At 37.9% G+C, this 22,525-nt stretch overlaps 1 protein-coding gene across 3 annotated transcripts in view; it reads left to right on the top strand.

Annotated features, from left to right (window-relative positions):
- Positions 1–22,525, top strand: part of DCBLD2 (discoidin, CUB and LCCL domain containing 2) — an 88,198-nt gene that overhangs the window by 28,056 nt on the left and 37,617 nt on the right. For all 3 annotated transcript variants that reach the window (XM_043593938.1, XM_043593941.1, XM_043593940.1), the window contains exon 3: positions 19,801–19,938. In XM_043593938.1, coding sequence (XP_043449873.1) covers positions 19,801–19,938 — 138 coding nt within the window. The remainder of the gene's footprint in view (positions 1–19,800; positions 19,939–22,525) is intronic.

Raw genomic sequence — 22,525 nt, 5'->3', positions numbered from 1 at the left:
TATTATTTTTTAAAATTAATTTATTTACAGAGAGAGAGAGAGAGAGAGAGAGAGAGAGAATGAGCATGAGCATGAATGGGGAGGGGCAGAGAGAAAGGATCCCAAGCCAGCTCTTTGCTGGTCAGTGGAGCCCAGTGCAGGGCTCGAACTCACAAACCATGAGATCATGACCTAAGCTGAAATCAAGAGTCAGATACTTAACAGACTGAACCACCCAGGTGCTCCATCTGAAAAATATACTTTTAAGGTAGTCACCACTGTCTTTTAGAAGTAAAGGCAAATCCATTATTGGTGTTACTGCTATTGCTTTTAAAAATGGTAAATATTTGTTACTTGTTCTTTTAAATATATGCTAAAAAAATATACTCAATATTGTTTAAAAGGAAATTAGATCTGTACCTTCCCATGATTATCATCTCCATGTAAGTCTTTGTTGAAACAGTTAAAGGTAATCCTAAGTCCAGCCAAAAGCAACTTATTGTTAGTCACCATATAATCGAAATCATTATGGGAAGACAGTCATTCAAAAGAAGAACATGACTCAAAGCAATCTACACATTTAATGCAATTCTATCAAAATACTGCTGACATTTTTCACAGAGCTAGAACAAACAATCCTAAGATGTATATGGAACCACAAAAGATGCCAAAACAATCCTGAAAAAGAAAAGCAAAGCTGGAGGCATCCTGATTCTGGACTTGAAACTGTATTACAAGCCGTAGTCATTAAGACACTATGGGACTGACACAAAAACAGACACTGTATCAGACAGTGTCTGTCTATTGGAACAGAATAGAAAACCAGAAATGGATCCACAACTATATGGTCAACTCATCTTCAATAAGGTAGGAAAGAATACCGCATAGAAAGAAGACTGTCTCTTCAACAAATGGTGCTGAGAAAACTGGACATCTTCTGCAACATGCAGAACAATGAAATTGGACCACTTTCTTACACCATATACAAAAATTCAAAATGGACGAAAGACCTAAATTTGAGACAGGGAAAACTATCAAAATCCTAGAGGAGAGCACAGGCAGCAACCTGTTTGACCTAGGCTGGAGTAACTTGTTACTAGACACATCTCCCGAGGCAAGGGAAACAAAAGCAAAAGTGAACTATTGGGACCTCAAGATAAAAAGCTTCTGCATAGAGAAGGAAACAGTCAAAACTAAAAGGCAACTGATGGAATGGGAAATGATATTTGCAAATGACATATAAGATAAAAGGTTAGTATTCAAAATCTGTAAAGAACTTATCAAACTCACCACCCTAAAAACAACTGATCTAGTTAAGGGTGAGAAGACATGAATAGACATTTTTCTAAAGAAGACATCCAGATGGCCAACAGGTGAAAAGATGTTCAGTGTCACTCATCATTAGGGAAATACAAATCGACCACGATGAGATACCACCTCATACCTGTCAGAATGGCTAAAATTAACAACATAAGAACAGATGTTGGCGAGAATGTGGAGAAAGGGGAACCCTTTTGTACTTTTGGTGGGAATGCAAACTGGTGCAGCCACTCTTGAACACAGTATGGAAGTTCCTCAAAAAGTTAAAAATAGAACTACCGTATGACCCAGCAATTGCACTACTAGGTATTTACCCAAAGGATACAAAAATACAAGTTCAAAAGGGTACATGCACCCCAGTGTTCATAGTGGCATTATCAGCAATAGCCACACTGGGGAAAGAACCAAAGGGTCCATTGACTGATGAATGGATAAAAAAGATGTGCTATTGTATACACAACGAGTTATTATTCAGCCATCAAAAAAGAATAAGATCTTGCCATTTGCAACAGCATGGATGGAGCTAGGAGCTAGAGCTAAGCAAAATAAGAGATAAATATATGGTTTCATTCATATATGGAACTTAAAACAGATGAATATATAAGGGGGGGGGAGAAAAAAGGGAAACAAACCATAAGAGGCTCTCAAAGATGGAGATCAGTGGCACCTGGGTGACTCAATTGTGCGTCCAGCTTCATCTCAGGTCATGATCTCAGTGTTCATGAGTTCAAACCCTGCATCGGGCTCACTGGGCTCACTGCTGTCAGCACGGCCTCCTCTGGATCCTCTGTCCCGTCCCCCCGCCACACACACACACACATGCACACGAGCGCGCGCGCGTTCTCTCTCTCTCTATCTCTCTCAAAAACATTTAAACAGAACAGAGGGTTGATGGAGGGAGGTGGGTGGGGGATGGGCTAAATGGGTGATGGTTATTGAGAAGGGCACTTGTTATAATGAGCACTGGGTGTTGTATATAAGTGATGAGTCACTGAATTCTGTTCCTGAAACCAATATTGCACCGTACGTTAACTAACTAGAAATTAAATAAAAATTTTAAAAAGGTGGGGGGAAGAAGAGTATGTGAAATCACTCTGTCAGATGGCTAATTTTATACCTCCATCTCACTCTGGCCCACCAAGCACAAGGCAGTGATCCTTATTGGTGGACGTTACTTACTGATAGAATCTTTTCTAAACATTTTCTGGGTATTAAAATGCCCTCTTATGCATTTTAGGCGCTTCAGCTGTGCATTTGCCCTGTTCTGCTACACTAAGCTTTCCAAGGGCAACAGTGTGCCAGTCTAGTTTCATCACTAAATTCCTAGTGCATACCTCTCTCAGTGCCTGGATATTCAGAGGCTCAGTTCATTGATGAATTACTTTGAAAGTTCCAAATTTGGAATTGTTTTTGTGATTAGAAGTGCTTCTGGACATAAGCACTAAGGTCACATGCCTAAATCAGTTTGTAAATTAGGAGTGATATTCTCTAAGCAAACTCCATTTCCATCTATTCCATCTATTGGAGGTGGACAGATTTGATGTGCTTTTGCTCTAACAAGTACCTCCCACCCTCTACCTTCTCTTTCTAAGTTGCAAGTTTGTAAGGAGAGTGTTGTTCTGTGACAGACCTCTTGGGTAAGTTAAATGATCTTCCATTTAGTCGAGAACATAAATCGGATTTCTTAAGTTTTATGGTAGTAATAATAGCACCTCTAATCTATTTCACATCAGAGGGATTGCTTCCCTCTTTTGAATATAGAATATTTTTATTTAACAACTTCCAGAGTTTATTGCTGTTCACTATCTACCAAAAGTATAGTTAATACAGACTTTGAAAGACATCTGATAACCTTAAGACCTCTAAGCTCTATGCAAGAGGATGCAAACTCATTGCCAACAGGGGATGGGGTGAGTGTAGTAACAGCATTGCACTGATAAATGCTAACTGAGCTTCGGGATTGGGGACTTTATGGAGTGGTGGGGACTGTAACAAACCAATGTATGACTTTTTCTCTTTAAAGGGGACAGCCATTACTTAGGTACAGTCATGTGGAGAACTGGCCCGGGTGTCTTTTATTTATTTTTATTTATTTTTATTTTTTGAGAGAAGCCAGAAATTCAGAATTTATGTGAAGTTTAAAGATTTTTTAAATTGTTTTTAATGTTTATTATTTATTTTTGAGAGAGAGACAGAGCATGAGTGGGGAGGGGCAGAGAGAGAGGGAGACACAATCTGAAGCACACTCCAGGCTCTGAGCTGTCAGCACGAGCCCAATTCAGGGCTTGAATGCACAAACTGTGAGGTCATGACCTGAGCCAAAGTCGGATGCTTAACCAACTGAGCCAGCCAGGTGCCCCGAAGTTTAAAGATTTTTAAATCTTGGCAGCTAATCATTATTGAAATAGTGTAAACCCCAAATTGTATAGGCCAAGAGGACCTGAGTCATGGGTAGATTCCAACCTCTGCACTTTATTTCTCTCGGATTTGATCATCCAAAGGCAAGGTATCCTTACTATACAAGCATCCCTCAGAGGTATGGTGGGTTCAGTTTTATATCCCGGCAGTAAAGCGGGTATTGGAATAAAGCAAGTCAAATGAATTTTTTGGTTTCCCCATGCATATAAAAGTTACATTTACACTATACTATAGTAAGCGTGCAGTAGCACAAGATATGTGCTATACATAACTTACATTTACATAACTTAAAAATACTTGATTGTTGAGGCATCTAGGTGGCTCAGTTGCTTAAGCGTCCAACTTTTGACTCAGCTCAGGTCATTATCACATGGTTGTGAGATCAAGCTCCGTGTCAGGTCAGCATGGAACGCAGAGCCTGCTTAGAATTCTCTTATCTCTCTCTCTCTCTAAAAATAAATAAATTTAAAAAATACTTTCTCAAAAAAAAATACTTGATTGCTAAAAATTGCTAACCATCACCTGCACTTTCAGTCTTTTCAGTCAATCTTTTTGTTGGTGGAGGATCTGGGGTCAATGTTGATGACTGTTGACTGATCAGAGTGGTGGTTGCTGAAGGCTGGGGTGACTGTGGCAGTTTCTTTAAGACTGCAATGAACTTTGCAGCATCAGTTGACTCTTCCTTTCAGAAAAGATTACTCTATAGCATGTGATGCTGTTTGATAGCATTTTACCCGCAGTAGAACTCATTTCAAAGTTGGGGTCCATCTTCTCAAACCCTGCCACTGCCTTGTCAACTAAGTTTATATACTGTTCTAAATCCTTTGTTGTCATTTCAGCCATCTTTATGGCATCTTCACCAGGAGTGGTTTCCATCTCCAGCAACCACTCTCTTTGCTCATCCATAAGAAGCAGCTACTCATACATTCGAATTTTATCATGAGATTGCAGCATTTCAGTTACATCTTCAGGATCCCCTTCTAATTCTCTTGCTATTTCCACCACATCTGCAGCTACTTCCTTCATGGAAGTCTTGAACCCTTCACAGTCATCCATGAGGGTTGGAATCAACTTCTTCCAAACCCATTAAGGTTGATAATTTAACCATATCCCATGAATCATGAATGTTCTTAATGGTATCTGGAATGCTATATCTTTTCCAGGAGGTTTTCAGTTTACTTTGCCCAGATCTGTCAGAGGAATCGCTATCCATGGCACCTGTAGCCTAATGAAATGTATTTCTTAAATAATAAGACTTGAAAATCAAAATCCCTTCTTCATCCATGGACTGCAGAAGCAATATTATGTTAGCAGGCATGAAAACAACATTAATTTCATTGTATATCTCCATCAGGGCTGTTGAATGACCAGGTACATTGTCAACGAGCAGTCATAATTTGAAAGCAGCCTTTTTTCTGATCAGTAGGTCTTAACAGTGGTCTTAAAATACTTAGCAAACCATGTTTCATACAGATGTGCTATCATCCAAGCTTTGTTGCTCCATTTCTAGAGCACAGGCAGAATAGATTAAGCATAATTCTTAAGGGTTCTAGGATTTTTGAAATGATAAATGGACATCAGCTTCAACTTAAAGTCCCCAGCTGCCATAGCCCCTAATAGGAGAGTCAGCGTGTTGTTTGAAGCTTTGAAGCCAGGTATTGACTTCTCTCTAGCTATGAAAGTCCTAGATGGCATCTTCTTCCAACTGGGGACTGTTTGTCTACACCGAAAATGTGTTGTTCAGTGTAGCCACCTTCATGAATTATCTTAGCTAGATCTTCTGGATGATTTGCTGCAGCTTTTTCAGCATTTGCTGCTTCACCTTTCACTTTTATGTCCTAGAGATTGGTTTCTTAAATCTTACAAATCCATTGCTGCTAGCTTCCAGCTTTTCTTCTGCAGCATTCTCACCTCTCTCAGCCTTCACAGATTTAGGGCCTTGCTCTGGATTAGGCTCTGCTTAAGGGGATGCTGTGTCTGGCTTGATCTTTTCTTTAGAAGACTAAAACTTTCTTCACATCAGCAGTGGACTGTTCCATTTTCTTATTCATGTGTTCACTGGAGGAGCACTTTTAATTTCATTCAAGAATTTTTCCTTTGCTTTCACAGTTTGGCTATTTGGCACAAGAGGCCTAGTTTTCAGGCTGTTTCAGCTCTTGACATGCATTTCTTACTAAGCTCAATGATTTCTAGCTTTTGAGTTAAAGTGAGAGATGTGCGACTTTTTCACCTGAATGTTTAGAGGCCACTGAAGGGTTATTAATTGGACTAATTTCAATAGTGTTGGGTCTCACGGTAAAGGGAGGCCTAAGAAGAGGAAGAGAGATGGGAATGACTGGTTGGAGGAGCAGTCAGAACACACACATTGATTAAGTCTGCCAGTCCTACGGGTTTCATGGCACCCCAAAACAGTCATGACAGTAACATCAAATCACAGGTCGCAGATTACCCTAATAACTCTAACGATAATGAAAAAGCCTGAAATATTGTAAGAATTACTAAAATGTGACAGAGACACAAAGTGAGCAAATGTTTGTTGGAAAAATGGTGCCGACAGACTTGCTAGATGCAGGATTGTCACATACCTTCAGCCTGTAAGAAAAAAGGCACAATCTGCAAAGCACAATAAGGCAAAGTGCAATAAAATGAAGTATGCTTGTACACCAGAGTAGATTTCTGGTTGGATTCGTTTTGTGTTGTTTTGTAATGTTACCACAAACCTAGCAGCTTAAAATAGCATAATTGATTATCTCAGTTTCTGTAGATCAGAAGTCTGGATTTGGCATGACTGGCTTCCCTGTTCAGGGTCTTGCCTGGTTGAAATCAAGGTAATCATCTAGGGATGTGGTTCCTTTCTGAAGCTGGAGGTTCTCTTCAAGCTCTTTGCTTGTTGGCAGAATTCACTTGTAATTGTAAAACTGGGGTCCCATTTTCTTGCTCCCTATTGCCCAGGGACTGTTTTCAGTTCCAAAGACCACCTGCAGTGTTCAGCACATAGATGTTCTTTTTCTTTTAGGCCAGCAGGCATTTCTCTGTAATTTCCAGTTAATAGACTAACCAGAGGAAACACTTTGCTTTTAAAGGGCCTGATTAGGTCAGGCAAACCCAGGAAAATCTCCCTCTTACCATATATGTAATATACAGATAGTTAAAAAAAAAATTTTAAAGGCAGGAATCCGGTTAAGAGAATGCTCTAGAAGCATAGCAATGTCACATACCAGAGGAAATTTTTTTAAGTTTATTTATTTTGACAGAGAGAGAGAAGGGGGCAGGGGGAGAGAGAATCCCAAGCAGGCCCCACACTGTCAGCACAGAGCCTGGTGTGGGGCTTGATCTCACGAACCTGCGCTGAAATTGAGTCGGATGCTTAACTGACTGAGTCACCGAGGTGCCCCAGTAATCGTTTTAAATATGGAAATAAGTTATACTTAACAACTCTATGTGCCATTATCTAAAGTATGGAAAAATTGGAAACCTGAGTTTCCATGGTAGAGGAAATAGTTACATTTACTACTGCTTATGCACTTAGAATTGGTTCTTGCCCCACCACATTTTCCTGAGGCCCTTAAGTCCATTTCCTTTGGAGCATACTTGGGAGTCCTTAGCCACTTTCTCCGCTGAGGCTTCCTTGTATCATACTGAGACTCAAGTTTCCTATGCATCCAAACCGTCTCCACACAGATGACCCACTTACATCTTGCATGTCTTCCCCTTGAGTTACATCCCTTCCTTCTCCCAAAAGGCAAGACCACAGTAGGTTCAACTAACATCCATCATCTCATATACCCCCTACCCCCACTCACCCCCTGTCTCTGGTGCCCATAAACCCGATATTATTTTCTGTGCATTTGGTGAGTTTTTTTAGATTACACATATAAGTGAGATCATAAAGTATTTGTCTTTCTCTGACTTAATTCACTTAGCATAACGCCTTTAAGGTCTATCAGTGTTATTGCAAATGGTAAGGTGCCCGCATGTTTTATGGCCGAATGATATTTGTTGTATAATATTTTGTTGTATGTATGTGTATCCATCCATCCATCCATGGACACTTAAGTGGTTTCCATATCTTGGGTATTGTAAATAATGCTGCTGTGAATGTCGGAGTACAGATATCTTTTTCAGTCAGTTTTTGCTTGCTTTGGATATATTACCAAAAGTAGAATTGCCAGATCTTATGGTGGTTGTATTTTTTATTTTTTTGAGAATCCTCTGTTCTGTTTTCTGTAGTGACTACTCATTTACAGTCCCACAGTGCACAGGGTTCTCTCTTTTCTCCACATCCACACCAGCATTTGGTATCTCTTACCTTTTTGATGATGGCCATTCTAACAGACGAGGTGATATTTTATTGTGGTTATCATTTGTAATTCCCTAGTGACTAGTGATGTTGGCATCTTTTCATGTACTTGTTGGCCTTTCATGTATCTTCATTGGAGAAATGTCTGTTTAGGTCCTTTGCCCATTTTTTTATTGGGTTATTTTATTTATTTTGTTTTTTGCTTTGAGTTGTATAAGTTCTTTATATATTTTCGATACTAACCCCTCACAAATACATGGTTTGCAAATATTTTTATTTCCCTTCCATAGGTTGTGTTTGTACTTTATTGATGGTTTCTTTTGCTGTATAGCTTTATTTTATTTTTTGAATTTACATCCAGATTTGTTAGCATATAGTGCAAGAGTGATTTCAGAAGTAGATTCCTTACTGCCCCTTACCCATTTAGCCCATCCCCCCTCCCACTACCCCTTCCATAACCCTCTGTTTGTTCTCCATATTCATGAGTCTCTTATGTTTTGTCCTCCTCCATGTTTTTATATTATTTTTGCTTCCCTTCCCTTATGTTCATCTGTTCTGTGTCTTAAAGTCTTCATATGAGTGAGGTCATATGATATTTGTCTTTCCCTGACTAATTTCGCTTAGCATAATACCCTCTAGTTCCATCCACGTAGTTGCAAATGGCAAGGTTTCATTCTTTTTGATTGCTGAGTAATACTCCACTGTGTGTGTGTGTGTATGTGTGTGTGTGTGTGTGTGTGTGTGTGTGTACACACACACACACACACACACATACACACACACACACCGTATCTTCTTTATCCGTTCATCCAATGATGGACGTTTGGGCTCTTTCCATAATTTGGCTATTGTTGATAGTGCTGCTATAAACATTGGGGTGCACGTGCCCCTTTGAAATAGCATACCTGTATCCCTTGGATAAATACCTAGTAGTGCAATTGTTGGGTCGTAGGGTAGTTCTATTTTTATTTTAAGGAACCTCCATACTGTTTTCCAGAGTGGCTGCACCAGTTTGCATCCCCACCAGCAGTGCAAAAGAGATCTCTTTCTCCACATCCTTTCCAACATCTGTTGTCTGAATTGTTAATGTTAGCCATTCTGACAGATGTAAGGTGGTATCACATTGTGGTTTTGATTTGTATTTCCCTGATGATGAGTGATGTTGAGCATTTTTTCATGGGTCAGTTGGCACTCTGGATGTCTTCATTGAAGAATTGTCTATTTCATGTCTTTTGCCCATTTCTTCACTGCATTTGGTTTTTGGGTGTCGAGTTTGATAAGTTCTTTATAGATTTTGGATACTAACCCTTTATCTGATATGTCATTTGCAAATATCTTCTTCCATTCCATCGCTTGCCTTTTAGTTTTGCTGATTATTTCCTTTGCTGTGCAGAAGCTTTTTATTTTTATGAGGTCCCAATAGTTCATTTTTGCTTTTGTTTCCCTTGCCTCTGGAGACGTGTTGAGTAAGAAGTTGCTGCAGCCAAGATCAAAGAGGTTTTTATCTGCTTTCTCTTCGAAGATTTTGATGGCTTCCTGTCTTATGTTTAGGTGTTTCATCCATTTTGAGTTTAGTTTTGTGTATGGTGTAAGAAAGTGGTCCAGGTTCATTTTTCTGCATGTCGCTGTCCAGTTTTCCCAGCACCACTTGCTGAAGAGACTGTCTTTATTCCATTGGCTATTCTTTCCTGCTTTGTCAAAGATTAGTTTGCCATATGTTTGTGGGTCCATTTCTGGGTTCTCTATTCTGTTGCACTGATCTGAGTGTCTGTTTTTGTGCCATTGCTGTATAGCTTTTTAGTTTGATATAGTCCTTCTTATTTATCTTTTATTGTGATGCTGTGCTTTAGTTGTCATATTCAAAAAATCATTACCCAGACCCATGTCAAGGAACTTTATTCCTATGTTTTCTTCTAGAGATTTCATGATTTCAGGTTTTACATTTAAGTCTTTAATCCATTTTGAGTTAATATTTGTGAGTGGTATGAGATAGGAGTCCAATTTCATTCCTTTACGTGCAAATATCCAGTTATCCCAGCTTGCTAGGATTTTGATTGGGATCAGATTGAATCTTATAAAGTTGGCAAGAACTGACATCTTGACAAAATTTAGTCTCCCTATCCATGAACGGGAAACATCTCTCCATTTATTTCACTCTTGGAGTTTTGTAGTTTTCTTCATATAGATCTTACACATATTTTATTAGATTTATACCTAACTATTTCATTTTGGAGGCTGCTCATGTAAGATGTAAATTTTGCGTTTTTATTTCCAAATTCCCCTTGTTTATTGTTGATATATAAGAAAGCAATTGACTTTTGTCTATTAATCTTGTATTCTACAACCTTGTATAATCGCTTATTAGTTACAAGAGTTTTTTGTTCACTTCTTTTTGATTTACTACATAGATAATCATATCATCTGTGAACAAACACAATTTTATTTCTTCCTTTACAGTCTGTGTACTTTTTTCCCCCTTGTCTTACTGTGTTAACTAATACTTCCAGTATGATGTTTGACAGGAGTGGTGAGAGGGGACATTCTTGCCTTGTGTCTGATCTTACTGGAAAAGCTTTGAATTTCTCACTGTCAAGTATGATGTTAGCTTAGGTTTTTTGTAAGTATTCCTTAAAAAAAATTTTCTTTAACATTTATTTATTTTTGAGAGACAGAGATATAGCATGAGTGGGGGAAGAACAGAGAGAGAGGGAAACACAGAACCTGAAGCAGGCTCCAGGCTCTGAGCTGTCAGCACAGAGCCGATGCGGGCTCTAACCTACAAATTCGAGGTCATGACCTGAGCTGAAGTCAGACGCTTAACCGACTGAGCCACCCAGGTGCCCCTGTAAATATTCTTTACTAACCTAAGGAAGTTCCCCTCTATTCCTAGTTCACTGAGAGTTTATATCATTAGTGGATGTTGGATTTTGTCAAATGGTTTTTCTGCATCTGCTGATTTGATCATGATACTTTTGCATGCTGATGTGATAGATTGCATTAATTGATTTTAAAATGTTGAACCTACCTTGCATACCTGAGATAAATCACGCTTGATCATGGTGTATAATTCTTTTTAATACATTGTTGGATTTGATTTTTTAAATATTTTGTTAAGGATTTTTATGTGTATCCTGTGATAAATAACCTGGATGGCCTATTCCATGACCTGTAGTTTTCTTTTCATGTAATGGGTTTGATTTTGGTTTTATGGTAGTGCTAGCTTCATAGAATAAGTTAGAAAGTATTCCCTCTGTTTCTTTCCTTTGAAAGATATTATAGAGAATTGGTATAATTTTTTTTTTTAAATGTTTGGTAACAGGTATCAGTGAACACATTTGTGCCTGGTGCTTTGTCTTTTGAAAGTTTATTAATTATTGATTGAATTTCTTAGATAGATATAGGCCTATTCAGGTTATCAGTTTCTTCTTGCTAGTGTTTTGGCAAATTGTGTTTCAAGGAACCAGTTCATTTGATCTAGGTTATCAAATTTGTGGACATAGATTTTTTCATGCTATTCTTTTATTTTCATGACCATGGTGTCATTAGTGGCATTTGCACTTTTATTTCTAATATTAGTGATTTGCGTCCTCTCTTTTTCTTAATTAGCCGTATTAGAGCCTTTCTGACTTTTGTTTCAGAGAACCAGCTTTTGGCTTTTTAATTTTCTCTATTAATTTACTGTTTTCGATTTCACTGGTTTCTGCTCTAATTCTTAAATCTTTTCTTCTTCTCACTTTGAAATTAATTTGTTTCTCTAGTTTCTTGAGGGTAATGATTTTTTAAACATTTTCATTTGCCTGGAGCATGAAATTTCTTTTTTTTTTTTTAAGTTTAATTATTTAGAAGCGGTGGGCGGTGGGGGAGGGGAGCAGAGAAAGGGAGAGACAGAATCCCAAGCAGGCTCTGAACTGTCAGTGCAGAGGCTGATGTGGGGCTTGAACTTATGAAACGTGAGATCCTGACCTGAGCCAAAACCAAAAGTCAGATGCTTAACTGAGTGAGCCACCCAGGTGCCCCAAGGAGCATGAGTTTTTCTAAACTATAAACCAGTGTTTTTAGGTCTTATAGTTATTAACATACTTGATTAACTTTTGTATTTAGAATATTCTGTATATATCCATATAGTGTTGTTTGAAATTCTCTTATTTATCCAGGAGAAACTTTTAGAGATGTTGGCTGAGTTTGAAAGCCTATAATTGGTAGCAGTTAAATGATTTATGTTAATTTAGGAGTGTCTTTGAATGGCCAAACTAAGAAGATGAAATTAAAGAATTAACTAGTATATTGCCCAGATTAGGAATGAATTTTTTCTTTCTTTCCCAGAGTATTTTGCTAAGTGCTTGCATTACTTGTGTGATGAGTAAATCACATCCCTTAGGTGGGAATAAGAGGTGAAGGCAGGTGTTTATCTAGTATATCTTGAACTCACTTGAGCACCTACAAAGTCCTTTTCTTCCTTTTTTTTTTTAAAACTGAGATTATCTGTTCTTTAGTACCTACTGCCTTTTGAGTTTTGCAGAAGAGTAGTTTTTTTTAAAGTTTAGTTTTTACCACATTTTGAATTTATTCACATTTCAGAGGACAAGGTAACCCCAATGATGAAGCAGGAGGTAAAGCTGCAGTGCTAACAGGAAATACTTGTACTATTCTGTCCACATTATCATGTTTTAGTATACATGATAAAATTTTTATAAAGACACCTCTGCATGGCATCATAATATTCTTAAAATTTTGTTTTTAACATTTATTCATTTTTGAAAGAGAGAGAGCATGAATGGGGGGAGGGCAGAGAGAGACACACAGAAACAGAAACAGGCTCCAGGCTCTCAGCTGTCAGCACAGAGCCCGACGCGGGGCTCGAACTCACAGACTGCGAGATCATGACCTGAGCCGAAGTTGGCCGCTTAACTGAATGAGCCACCCAGGCACCCCCATAATATTCTTTAAGTATGATCTTTTTCATTTTTACCTAAGAGTATCTGAAAAGTTATTATTTGTACTGAGGACCTTGATCAGCCTTGTAATAAAATCACACACATATAGATTCTTAAGTGGCAAAGAACATTTAGTGCTGATGAGCCCAGATGAAACTTGATGACATTTTCAAGTATTAACTGACTGGTGTAGAGATCCTAGATATGCAATTTCTCTTGCCTCTACCTGTTCCCATTTGGCCTTAAGATTTAATGTGGGGGCAGCCGGGTGGCTCAGTTAGTTGAGCGTCCTACTATTGATTTCGGTTCAGGTCATGATCTCAGGGTCTTGGGATCAAGCCCCAAGTCAGGCTCCACACTGAGCATGGAGCCTCCTTGAGATTCTCCCTTTCCCGCTCCCGTTCCCTCTCCCTCTATCCTTTCCTCTGCCCCTCTCCCCTGCTTGCATGTGTTCTCTGTCTCAAATAAAAAATAAATTAAAAAAAAATGAAAAGATGTAATGTGATGGGCACCAGCTCTGCACACATTTGGCCTTGCTAACAAATTTTATAGGTTCTGATATTTTTAACATTTGAGATAAGATGTGGAATAACATTTGTACTTTACTGCTTATAATATTAGGCCATTATTTGAAGATCTTTAGTATTTAAAAATAATATAGTATTTAATATTCTCTTTACTAGTCTACTTTTGAGTTATTTAGTATTGAAGTTTGAAGATCTAATCATCTTTTTGTATATGCAGAAATAACTTGTAGAACTTTTTGAGTGTCATTTTGCTTGAATGTTAAAAATATCGATAGCTTTTGGGCACCTCAGTGGCTCAGTTGGTTGAGCATTGGACTTTGGCTCAGGTCATGATCTTGTGGTTTGTGTGTTGGAGTCCCACATCAGGCTCCCTGCTGTCAGCACTGAAACTGACAGCAGAGACTGCTTTGGATCCTGTGTCCTCCTCTCTCTCTGCCTCTCTCCACTTGTGCTCTCTCTCAAAAATAAACATTAAAAAAATATTGCTAACTTTATTTAAATTGCATGCCATATTTAGGAATAGAAAGTTTTTTTTTCTCCCCCACAGTAGGTGTTTTTAAAGAAATAAAGGATGAGCAAAGACTATATAGATAGATGCAGGTATAGATATAGATATTGAACACCGTATTACCTAAGGCCAAGTGTGTGTGTTAATGCACATGCACATTGAAGTTTGGTCTTTTGTAATGCTAAATAAATCAAGAAGTTAGAGAGTGAATGTTCTTGGCTTTCAAATTCAGGTTTGTTTTTTTTTTTTAACTTTGTAAATGTAGTATATTCCTTGTTATTTTTAGAGTAGTTCTTTTGGTTGTTGTTTCTTTGTTGGCACCTTTTTCGTAAAAGTTCTGTACAATGACCAGAGAGTCATACGGCCACTTTAAAACCAGTTGTGATAAGGTTGTGGATGTGGTTCACTGTAAGACATAATAGCAACTTTTCTGTGCCTCAAGGGGAGGAAATTTGTTGGAATGGCTTTTCTTTGTCAGTTTCTGTCAGGCTAATCTGACTGCAGAACAGAAAAATTGAATTTACCTTTCCAAGTTGAGGGGTGAAAATAATGTAAAACACAGTGGTACATAGAATAAAATATGATTTCTGTCTCTGATATGTTACTCTGTTCAGATGTGGGCCTGAAATTATTCTTAGGTACAACTACTCTGTTCATCCTAAAAGTTTTTACAGAATTGTCACATGTATAAGCTTATTTTATAAAAATAATTCAGAAGTTGTAAAGCTTTGGAGAATTATGTCTTGAAAGAAAAGTTCTATGTATAAAAGCTGTAGACAGTGTTAGATGTTTTAGAATTTGGGGTTTTCGTTTTAACTGACAACTGTCAGTCTGGCTTTAGGGTTAAATTGTTCTCATTTTCTGAAAAAAAAAATGAAATGTAGTACTTTTTCATTGACAGGGAGAAACAGTTGTAAAGAAGAACTCGTTTTAAAAAATACGGCTGAATTTCACAATTCTACTTGTATGTGATCTTTTGGAAAGTTAAACATGGCTTTAGAGTGAAGCGGAAGGAGTAGGCTGTGCCTCTGCAGTTAATCTCAAAATGAAGGTGCTATAGATTTACATAATTCAGTTAAGGGTGAAAGCAGTATTGCGAGATACTTAGGTGGCTTACGTCAGAAGACATGCTGAAGCATTTACTAACTTAGTTAAGGAGTGAGGCTGTTGCTGGGATGCGGAAGGAAAAAGCGAAAGGGTGTTACTGCTGTGGGTGGGAAGGAGAGAGCAGCGACTGCCCCAGATCCCTCACAGGGGAGAAGATCGTGCTGTATTGAACGTTCCTCTCTGCAGCCCCTGGGAAGGTGTCTGCAGCAGTAGTGGGGAGTAGTGTGCAGAAGAATAAGGTACGGGACAAGGCGGAGGACCCAGGCTCCGGACTGATTTCACCTCTGACGGACGAGTAGTGTTATTTTGAGCAATCCACTGATGTATTAGAGTTCAAGTTATTTCAGCCTCTATCTGGCCGTTTGGAATAAATCTTTGAAAGCCTCTTTCTGCTGTGTCTGATTTTGTGTACTTTTTTTTTTTTTTTGTATGAAACACCTGATGGTTTCTGACAATACAGATTGTTTCATTGTGTGTATTTCTTCTGAAAAACTTCATTATTGAGCTATAATTTACATACCATAAAATTCACCTATTTTAAATGCATGGTTTGATGAGTTTTGGTAAATTTATATAGCTGTGCAACATCACTGAAGTCTAGATTTAGAAATTTCTGTCACACCAAAAAGTTCCCTTGTGCCCATTTGTAGTCCATTTCTACGTTACCCCCAGTCCCAGGTAGCCACTGATCTGCTACCTCTAATTTTTTTTTTTTGTCTTTTCTAGAAATATAAATAGCTTTTGTATAGCATAATGGTTTTGAGCTTCATTAATGTTTTTGTGTGCATCATTAGTTTGTTCCTATCTTGGTGAGTTGTAGTTCCTTGTATGGATATATACCACATTTTTAATCCATTTATTAGTTGATGGACAATTAAGTTATTTTGTTTGGGGCAAATATGAGAAATACTGCTGTGACCATTTGCATAGTCTTTCTGTGGACATATGGTTGCTTTCCTCTTGGGTGGATAATAGAAGTGTACTTGCTGGATTATATATGTACATATGCTTATTTAACATCTTCAGAAACTGCCAAATTGTTGTCCAAAAATGGCTCTGCCATTTTACAGTTCTGCCATCAGCGTTTGAAGGTTCCAGTTTCTCCACATCCTCACCGATGTTTGGTATTGTCAGTCTTTTTTGATTATTATTAGTCAGTCTTTTATTCCAATGGGGGTGCCGTGGTCTGTCATTGTAGCTTTAATATTCATTTCTCTGATGACTAGCTCTCTTGACCATCTTATGTGCCTATTTGCCATGGAGTAGGTCATCTTTATTGATTGGCTTTATAAATCTTTTGCCCATTTTACAAGATTAAATTGAGTTGTAAGAATTCTTTACACATTTCAGATAATAGTTCTTGATCAGATTAATGTTTTGTAAACATTTTCTCCCAGTATGTATTTTGCCTTTAAATTTTCTTAATTGTGTCTTTTCAAAAGGAAACATTTTAAATTTTGATGAAGTGCAAATTACTCATTTTTTCCTTTAATGGATTTCCCTTTTGGGGTTGGATCTAAGAAATCTTGGCCTAACCCGAAGTCACAAAGATTTCTCTTGTATTTTCTTGTAAGAGTTTTATAAGTACAGCTCTTAGAATTAGGTCTGTGATCCATTTTGACTTGAAGTGAAGTTCTAAGTTCATTTGTTTTTGCATTTTGATATCCACCTGGTTTAATACACTTGTTGAAAGCATTGTCCTTTATCTGCTGAGTTACCTTCACACCTTTGTCAGAAACCAGTTGACCACATATGTGGGCTTATTTCTTTTTAAAAAAAAATTTTTTTTTCCAACGTTTATTTATTTTTGGGACAGAGAGAGACAGAGCATGAACGGGGGAGGGGCAGAGAGAGAGAGGGAGGCACAGAATCGGAAACAGGCTCCAGGCTCTGAGCCATCAGCCCAGAGCCTGACGCGGGGCTCGAACTCACGGACCACGAGATCGTGACCTGGCTGAAGTTGGACGCTTAACCGACTGTGCCACCCAGGCGCCCCAAGTGGGCTTATTTCTGAACTCTTTTCTGTTCCATTGAAATACATAGAGATATACATATAGGTGTAGATATAGATACAAATAAAGATTTAGATATAGATAGAGACTTGCTATTACAATGTATCACACTGTCTCGATTACTACAGTATTATAGTTTACTGTAGTATTATAGAAGTTTAAAATCGGGTTATATTAGTCTTCCAACTTTTTCACTACGTTGTTCTGCCTGGTCTATGTCCCTTGCATTTCCATATGCATTTTAGCCTTACTAATTTTGAAAAAGGAAAATTCTATGGGAATGCAAGCTGGTTCAGCCACTCTGGAAAACAGTATGGAGGTTCTTCAAAAAACTAAAAATAGAACGACCCAGCAATTGCACTACTAAGCATTTATCCACGGGATACCGGTGTGCTGTTTTGAAGGGACATAGGCACCCCCATATTTATAGTATGGAAAGAGCCCAAAGAGTCCATCGATGGATGAATGGATAAAGAAGATGTGGTATATATATACAATGGAGTATTAATAGGCAGTCAAAAAGAATGAAATCTTGCCATTTGCAACTATGTGGATGGAACTGGAGGGTATTATGCTAAGCGAAATTAGAGAAAGACAAATATATGACTTCACTCATATGAGGACTTTAAGAGACAAAACATATGAACATAAGGGAAGGGAAACAAAAATAATATAAAAACAAGGAGGGGGACAAAACAGAAGAGACTCATAAATATGAAGAACAAACAGAGAGTTACAGGAGGGGTTGTGTGTGGGGGGAATGGGCCAAATGGGTAAGCACTAAGGAATCTACTCCTGAAATCATTGTTGCACTATATGCTAACCAATTTGGATGTAAATTAAAAAATAATAAAATTAAAAAAAAATCTTTGCTTAATAAAACACATCAAAAAAAAAAAAAAAAGGAAAAGGAAAACTCTAGTTTTGGTAGAGATTGATTGACTCAGTAGATCAGTGTTGGGAGAACTGACATCTTAACAATATTGAGTCTTCCAGTCCATGAACTTGGTCTGTCTCCCAGTTCGTTTAGCTTTCCTTTAAATTTTATCAGTGTTTTCTATTTTTTTAGTGTATTGGTTTTGAATTTTTAACAAAAAAAAATATCCTTAAGTATTTTAATCTTTAGATGCTATTACAAAGTTTTTAAAATTTCATTTCAGATTATTTGTGACCAGTATGTGGAAATATAATTGATTTTTGTATCCTGTGATATTGTTAAACTTTCTTACAAGTTCTGGTGGGCTTTTCTTGTTGATTCCTTGGGATATGTTACTCACAAAATCATGTGTAGTCCTTGAAAATGGTGTTTGTGGAAGCACACATTACTTTCGTTCTAGAATGATATTGCCACAGCCCCAAATATTTTTGGAATGTTATTCTTTATTCAGAATCTTTTAGGTTAGCAAGCACATAAGAAAATGCATTTTTATTAGTTGTTGGTGTATACCTTGCTCTAATTTTTTTCTTAAACTTTTATTAATCTGTACTGAGGATATGTTATTTTCATGTGTCTATTAAGTATTAAAGGATAAAAGTTGGCATTTAATTTTTTTTAATGTTTTTATTTTCATGAGAAAGAGAGAAACAACATCACTACCTGAGATGAAGTCAGACGTATAACTGACTGAGCCACCCAGGCACCCCTAAAAGTTAGCATTTAGATATAAATATTTGAAGTTCAAGGGAAAAGCTCTGGGAAGAGGTGTAAATGTGAATTGTCAGAGCATAGTTAAAGCTGTAGGACTGGGCATGATCACCTCAAGGGATTGACTAGAACTTCAGTAATCTTGGAAGAGAAATTTAGGGAGTCTGAAAAAGTTTAAGGGTGCCCTAAGCCCAGGAATCTAGGGGCACTCTGGGGAGTATGTTAAGAATATTACTGATTGGGGCGCCTGGGTGGCTCAGTCGGTTGAGCGTCTGACTTCGGCTGAGGTCATGATCTCACAGTCTGTGAGTTCGAGCCCCGCATCGGGCTCTGTGCTGATGGCTCAGAGCTTGGAGCCTGCTTCCGATTCTGTGTCTCCCTCTCTCTCTGCCCCTTCCCTGCTCATGCTCTGTCTCTCTCTGTCTCAAAAATAAATAAAAACATTAAGAAAAAAAATTAAAAAAAAAAAGAATATTACTGATTGACTGTTAATGTGTTTATGAGCCACCTGCCTGCATGAAGTGCTTTAAGTTAATTTTAATTCCTCACTATCTTTTTTATGATTATTTTTATTATTTTGAGAGAGAGAGACAGTGTGAGTTGGGGAGGGGCAGACAGAGAAGGAGACACAGAATCCGAAGCAGGCTCCAGCCTCTGAGCTGTCAGCACACAGCCCTATATGGGGCTCGAACTCAGGGACCATGAAATCATGACCTGAACTGAAGTCCGAAGTTGGGCGCTTACCCAACTGAGCTACCCTGGTGCCCCTCTTCACTACTATTTTAAAGAGTAATGTCTTTCACAAGAAATTAAATCTTTGTAAGATCACTGATGCCTGTACCATTTTTTTCTTTTGAATTATTTAGTTATTACTTGACATATTTTCATTTTTTCTTTCTTCAGAGTGATGTGATTTTAAATCACTAAACATCCTAGTCATTTTCTATTTAATGTCCGGTTTGGTATATTATATTGATGTTCTTACCTATGTTGTAAATATTATTGACTTCATAAGAGTCATACCAAATCTCTTTTTTTCCTTATTCCTAGGCAAATACTGTGGTCTCGGGTTGCAGATGAACCATTCAATTGAGTCAAAAAGCAATGAAATTACAGTGCTGTTCATGAGTGGAATCCATGTTTCTGGACGAGGATTCTTGGCCTCATATTCAGTTATAGATAAACAAGGTAATTTTCAACTTTATACCATGACTTCCATATTTTACAATTTCTGAAAACAAAAATGAAATATTTCTTTTAGTACTTGTTATCTGAGATTAGAATAGAGTAGAAAGACTGAACTTAAAAACAGATTAACTTTACAAATAAAATTAGATTAGTTTCAGAATTCTAAAAATTAAAAGTATACTAACATTTATGTTAATTCTGTATACTTCCCTTTCCATAGTAGAGGAAATACTGATATTTCACATTTATAGGATTAGAACACAAATGACCTAACTTTTGAAAAATCTGTCAGTTATTGAAATGTATGATATAAATTTAAAGCTTTGTTATCTACAGTTTACCATTTCATAGTACTGTATTAAAGACTACATTACCATTCTTCTCAAAAGCATAGATTCTCATACCACCAGGAGTATGCTGGGGCGTGCTGTCTGAGATGCTACAAGATAAACCTGAGATATTTTTCTGGATGGTTAATGTTTATAATCTAAAGGGGGAAAAATTAAAACCAAGGCTGTTAGATGGAATAGAATGCAAAGTATACTTGAATTTCTAAGGTAAAATCCAAGACTTGAACAAAATCTCCCATGAGTTTTGGCTTCTGTGGCATGTATTTGTTTCCTCTGCTATTAGGGTCACTGTGGTAAGAAAGTTCTAAGAACTGCTACCAATGCAAAGATATGTCGAACAAATCAACCATTTAAATTTAAAAAATAGATGATTATTTTGATATTCAACAATGATTTAACTAAGTTGATAATTAAAAGTTTTTAAAAAGCTGTTACTTCAGGGTTCCTGAGTGGCTCGGTCCGTTGAGCATCTGACTTCGGCTCAGGTCGTGATCTCCCAGTTTGTGGGTAGGAGTCCTGCGTCAGGCTCTCTGCCATCAGCACAGAGCCTGCTTTGGATCCTCTGTCTCTTTCCCTCTCTCCCTCTCCTTCTCCCTCTCCTTCTCCCTCTCCTTCTCCCTCTCCTCCCTCTCCTTCTCCTTCTCCTTCTCCTACTCCTTCTCCCTCTCCTTCTCCCTCTCCCTCTCCCTCTCCCTCTCCCTCTCCTTCTCCCTCTCCCCCTCCCTCTCTCTCCCTCTCTCTCTCCCTGCTCCCTCTCTCTCCCCCTCCCTCTCTCCCTCCCCCATCTCTCTCTCTCTTTCTCTCTCTCTCTCTCTTTCTCTCAAAAATGGTAAACATTAAAAACAAAAAAAGCTGTTACCTAATATTGTGTAAATGGGAAAATCGAGAAGCTCCTAGGTGTGAGGGTGTTGGGCAATGAGAATGACTGAGAGCAGTGCAAGCTGTTCCCTTCTCAGCTCTGGTGGGTTTGAGATAAACACTACAGGTCTCATTAAAAGTGTCATTTGGAATGTGAGAGAGAAGGCCTCTTCTCTGGGAAGAAAGGTCTACTTTTTCCCCATTTCTAAGCTATGGCAGAAAGTGGGAAAGCTAATAAAACTCTTCTGAGAGAGTGAGAAAGAAAACTCATTTGGATGGAATAATGAAAAGAAAAAAAACGGAAACATCATGCTAAACGAACCAGACAGAAGTAAGACAGAACCAGAGCAAGTAAGGCAGTGTGTCGTTGTAGGAGGAGCACGCCTGCCAGTGTCACGTGCCGACTAGGGGATTTCTGACCATTCATTTCACATCTTTAGCCTCCATGGCTTGGTTATGAGTACTCAATCTAGTAATTTACATGTAAGTAAATTACGTGTAAGTAAATTACGTCTGTAAGCACATGGCATAGTAGGGCGCAAAACACATGTTCCCCCTTTCACCACCATACCCACACGCACATACTCATTTCCTCCACCATCAAAAGAGTGAGCTAGAAGACACAGAGATGATGGTCCGTTTCCATCCTTCCAATTATACTTCTCGAAAGTCTTGAGTTGATAGGTAAGAGGATAGAAAATACTCAATTCATTTGCTCCTTACTCTCCTTGAGTTTCCTCCTCTCAATATCCGCTTAAATCGTTTTTCTTCTCATATTTTCCCCTCTCTCTCTGTTATTTATTGACTTGAAGGTTTCTTGAAAATACGTATCCCTCTCTATAAAAAAAAATGTTTTTTAATTGGGTATTTACATTACGGAGCTTTTTGTTCTACAGACACCTAAATGCTCTGTGTTAAAGTTTAAGAATTGAAAGTGGTTTCACATAACAGACTCTCTATGTTGTAGACTTACATATGTTTATGGAATTTCAAATGGTTACATCACTATTTTAGGTGAATCTCAGCTTCCAAAGTTTTTGAAATATCTCCCATAATCAGGAACTTCTTTATAGTAACACTTTCCCAAGGCATAATCGTGGGAAATCCTCATTTCACAGGTCTCTCCTGAGTTTTTGCTTCTGTTTCTCCATTTCCTTGCATCTTCCATGAAGCATTTGTTTGATTTGAAGTTAGAAGTGAACTGGCTAACTCCAAGAGAACCCTGGTTGAATTTCTCACCATTTCTTCTTGGGTGGCCTTTCAGACACAGTGTTTTTTTTTTGTTTTGTTTTGTTTTTTAATTTATTTATTTTTATTTATTTTTGGGACAGAGAGACACAGAGCATGAACGTGGGAGGGGCAGAGAGAGAGGGAGACAC

The sequence above is a fragment of the Prionailurus bengalensis genome, chromosome C2 (genome assembly GCF_016509475.1).
Source record: "Prionailurus bengalensis isolate Pbe53 chromosome C2, Fcat_Pben_1.1_paternal_pri, whole genome shotgun sequence".
In the NCBI taxonomy this organism is placed as follows: domain Eukaryota; kingdom Metazoa; phylum Chordata; class Mammalia; order Carnivora; family Felidae; genus Prionailurus; species Prionailurus bengalensis.
This window is presented reverse-complemented; position numbering and strand designations above follow the sequence as displayed.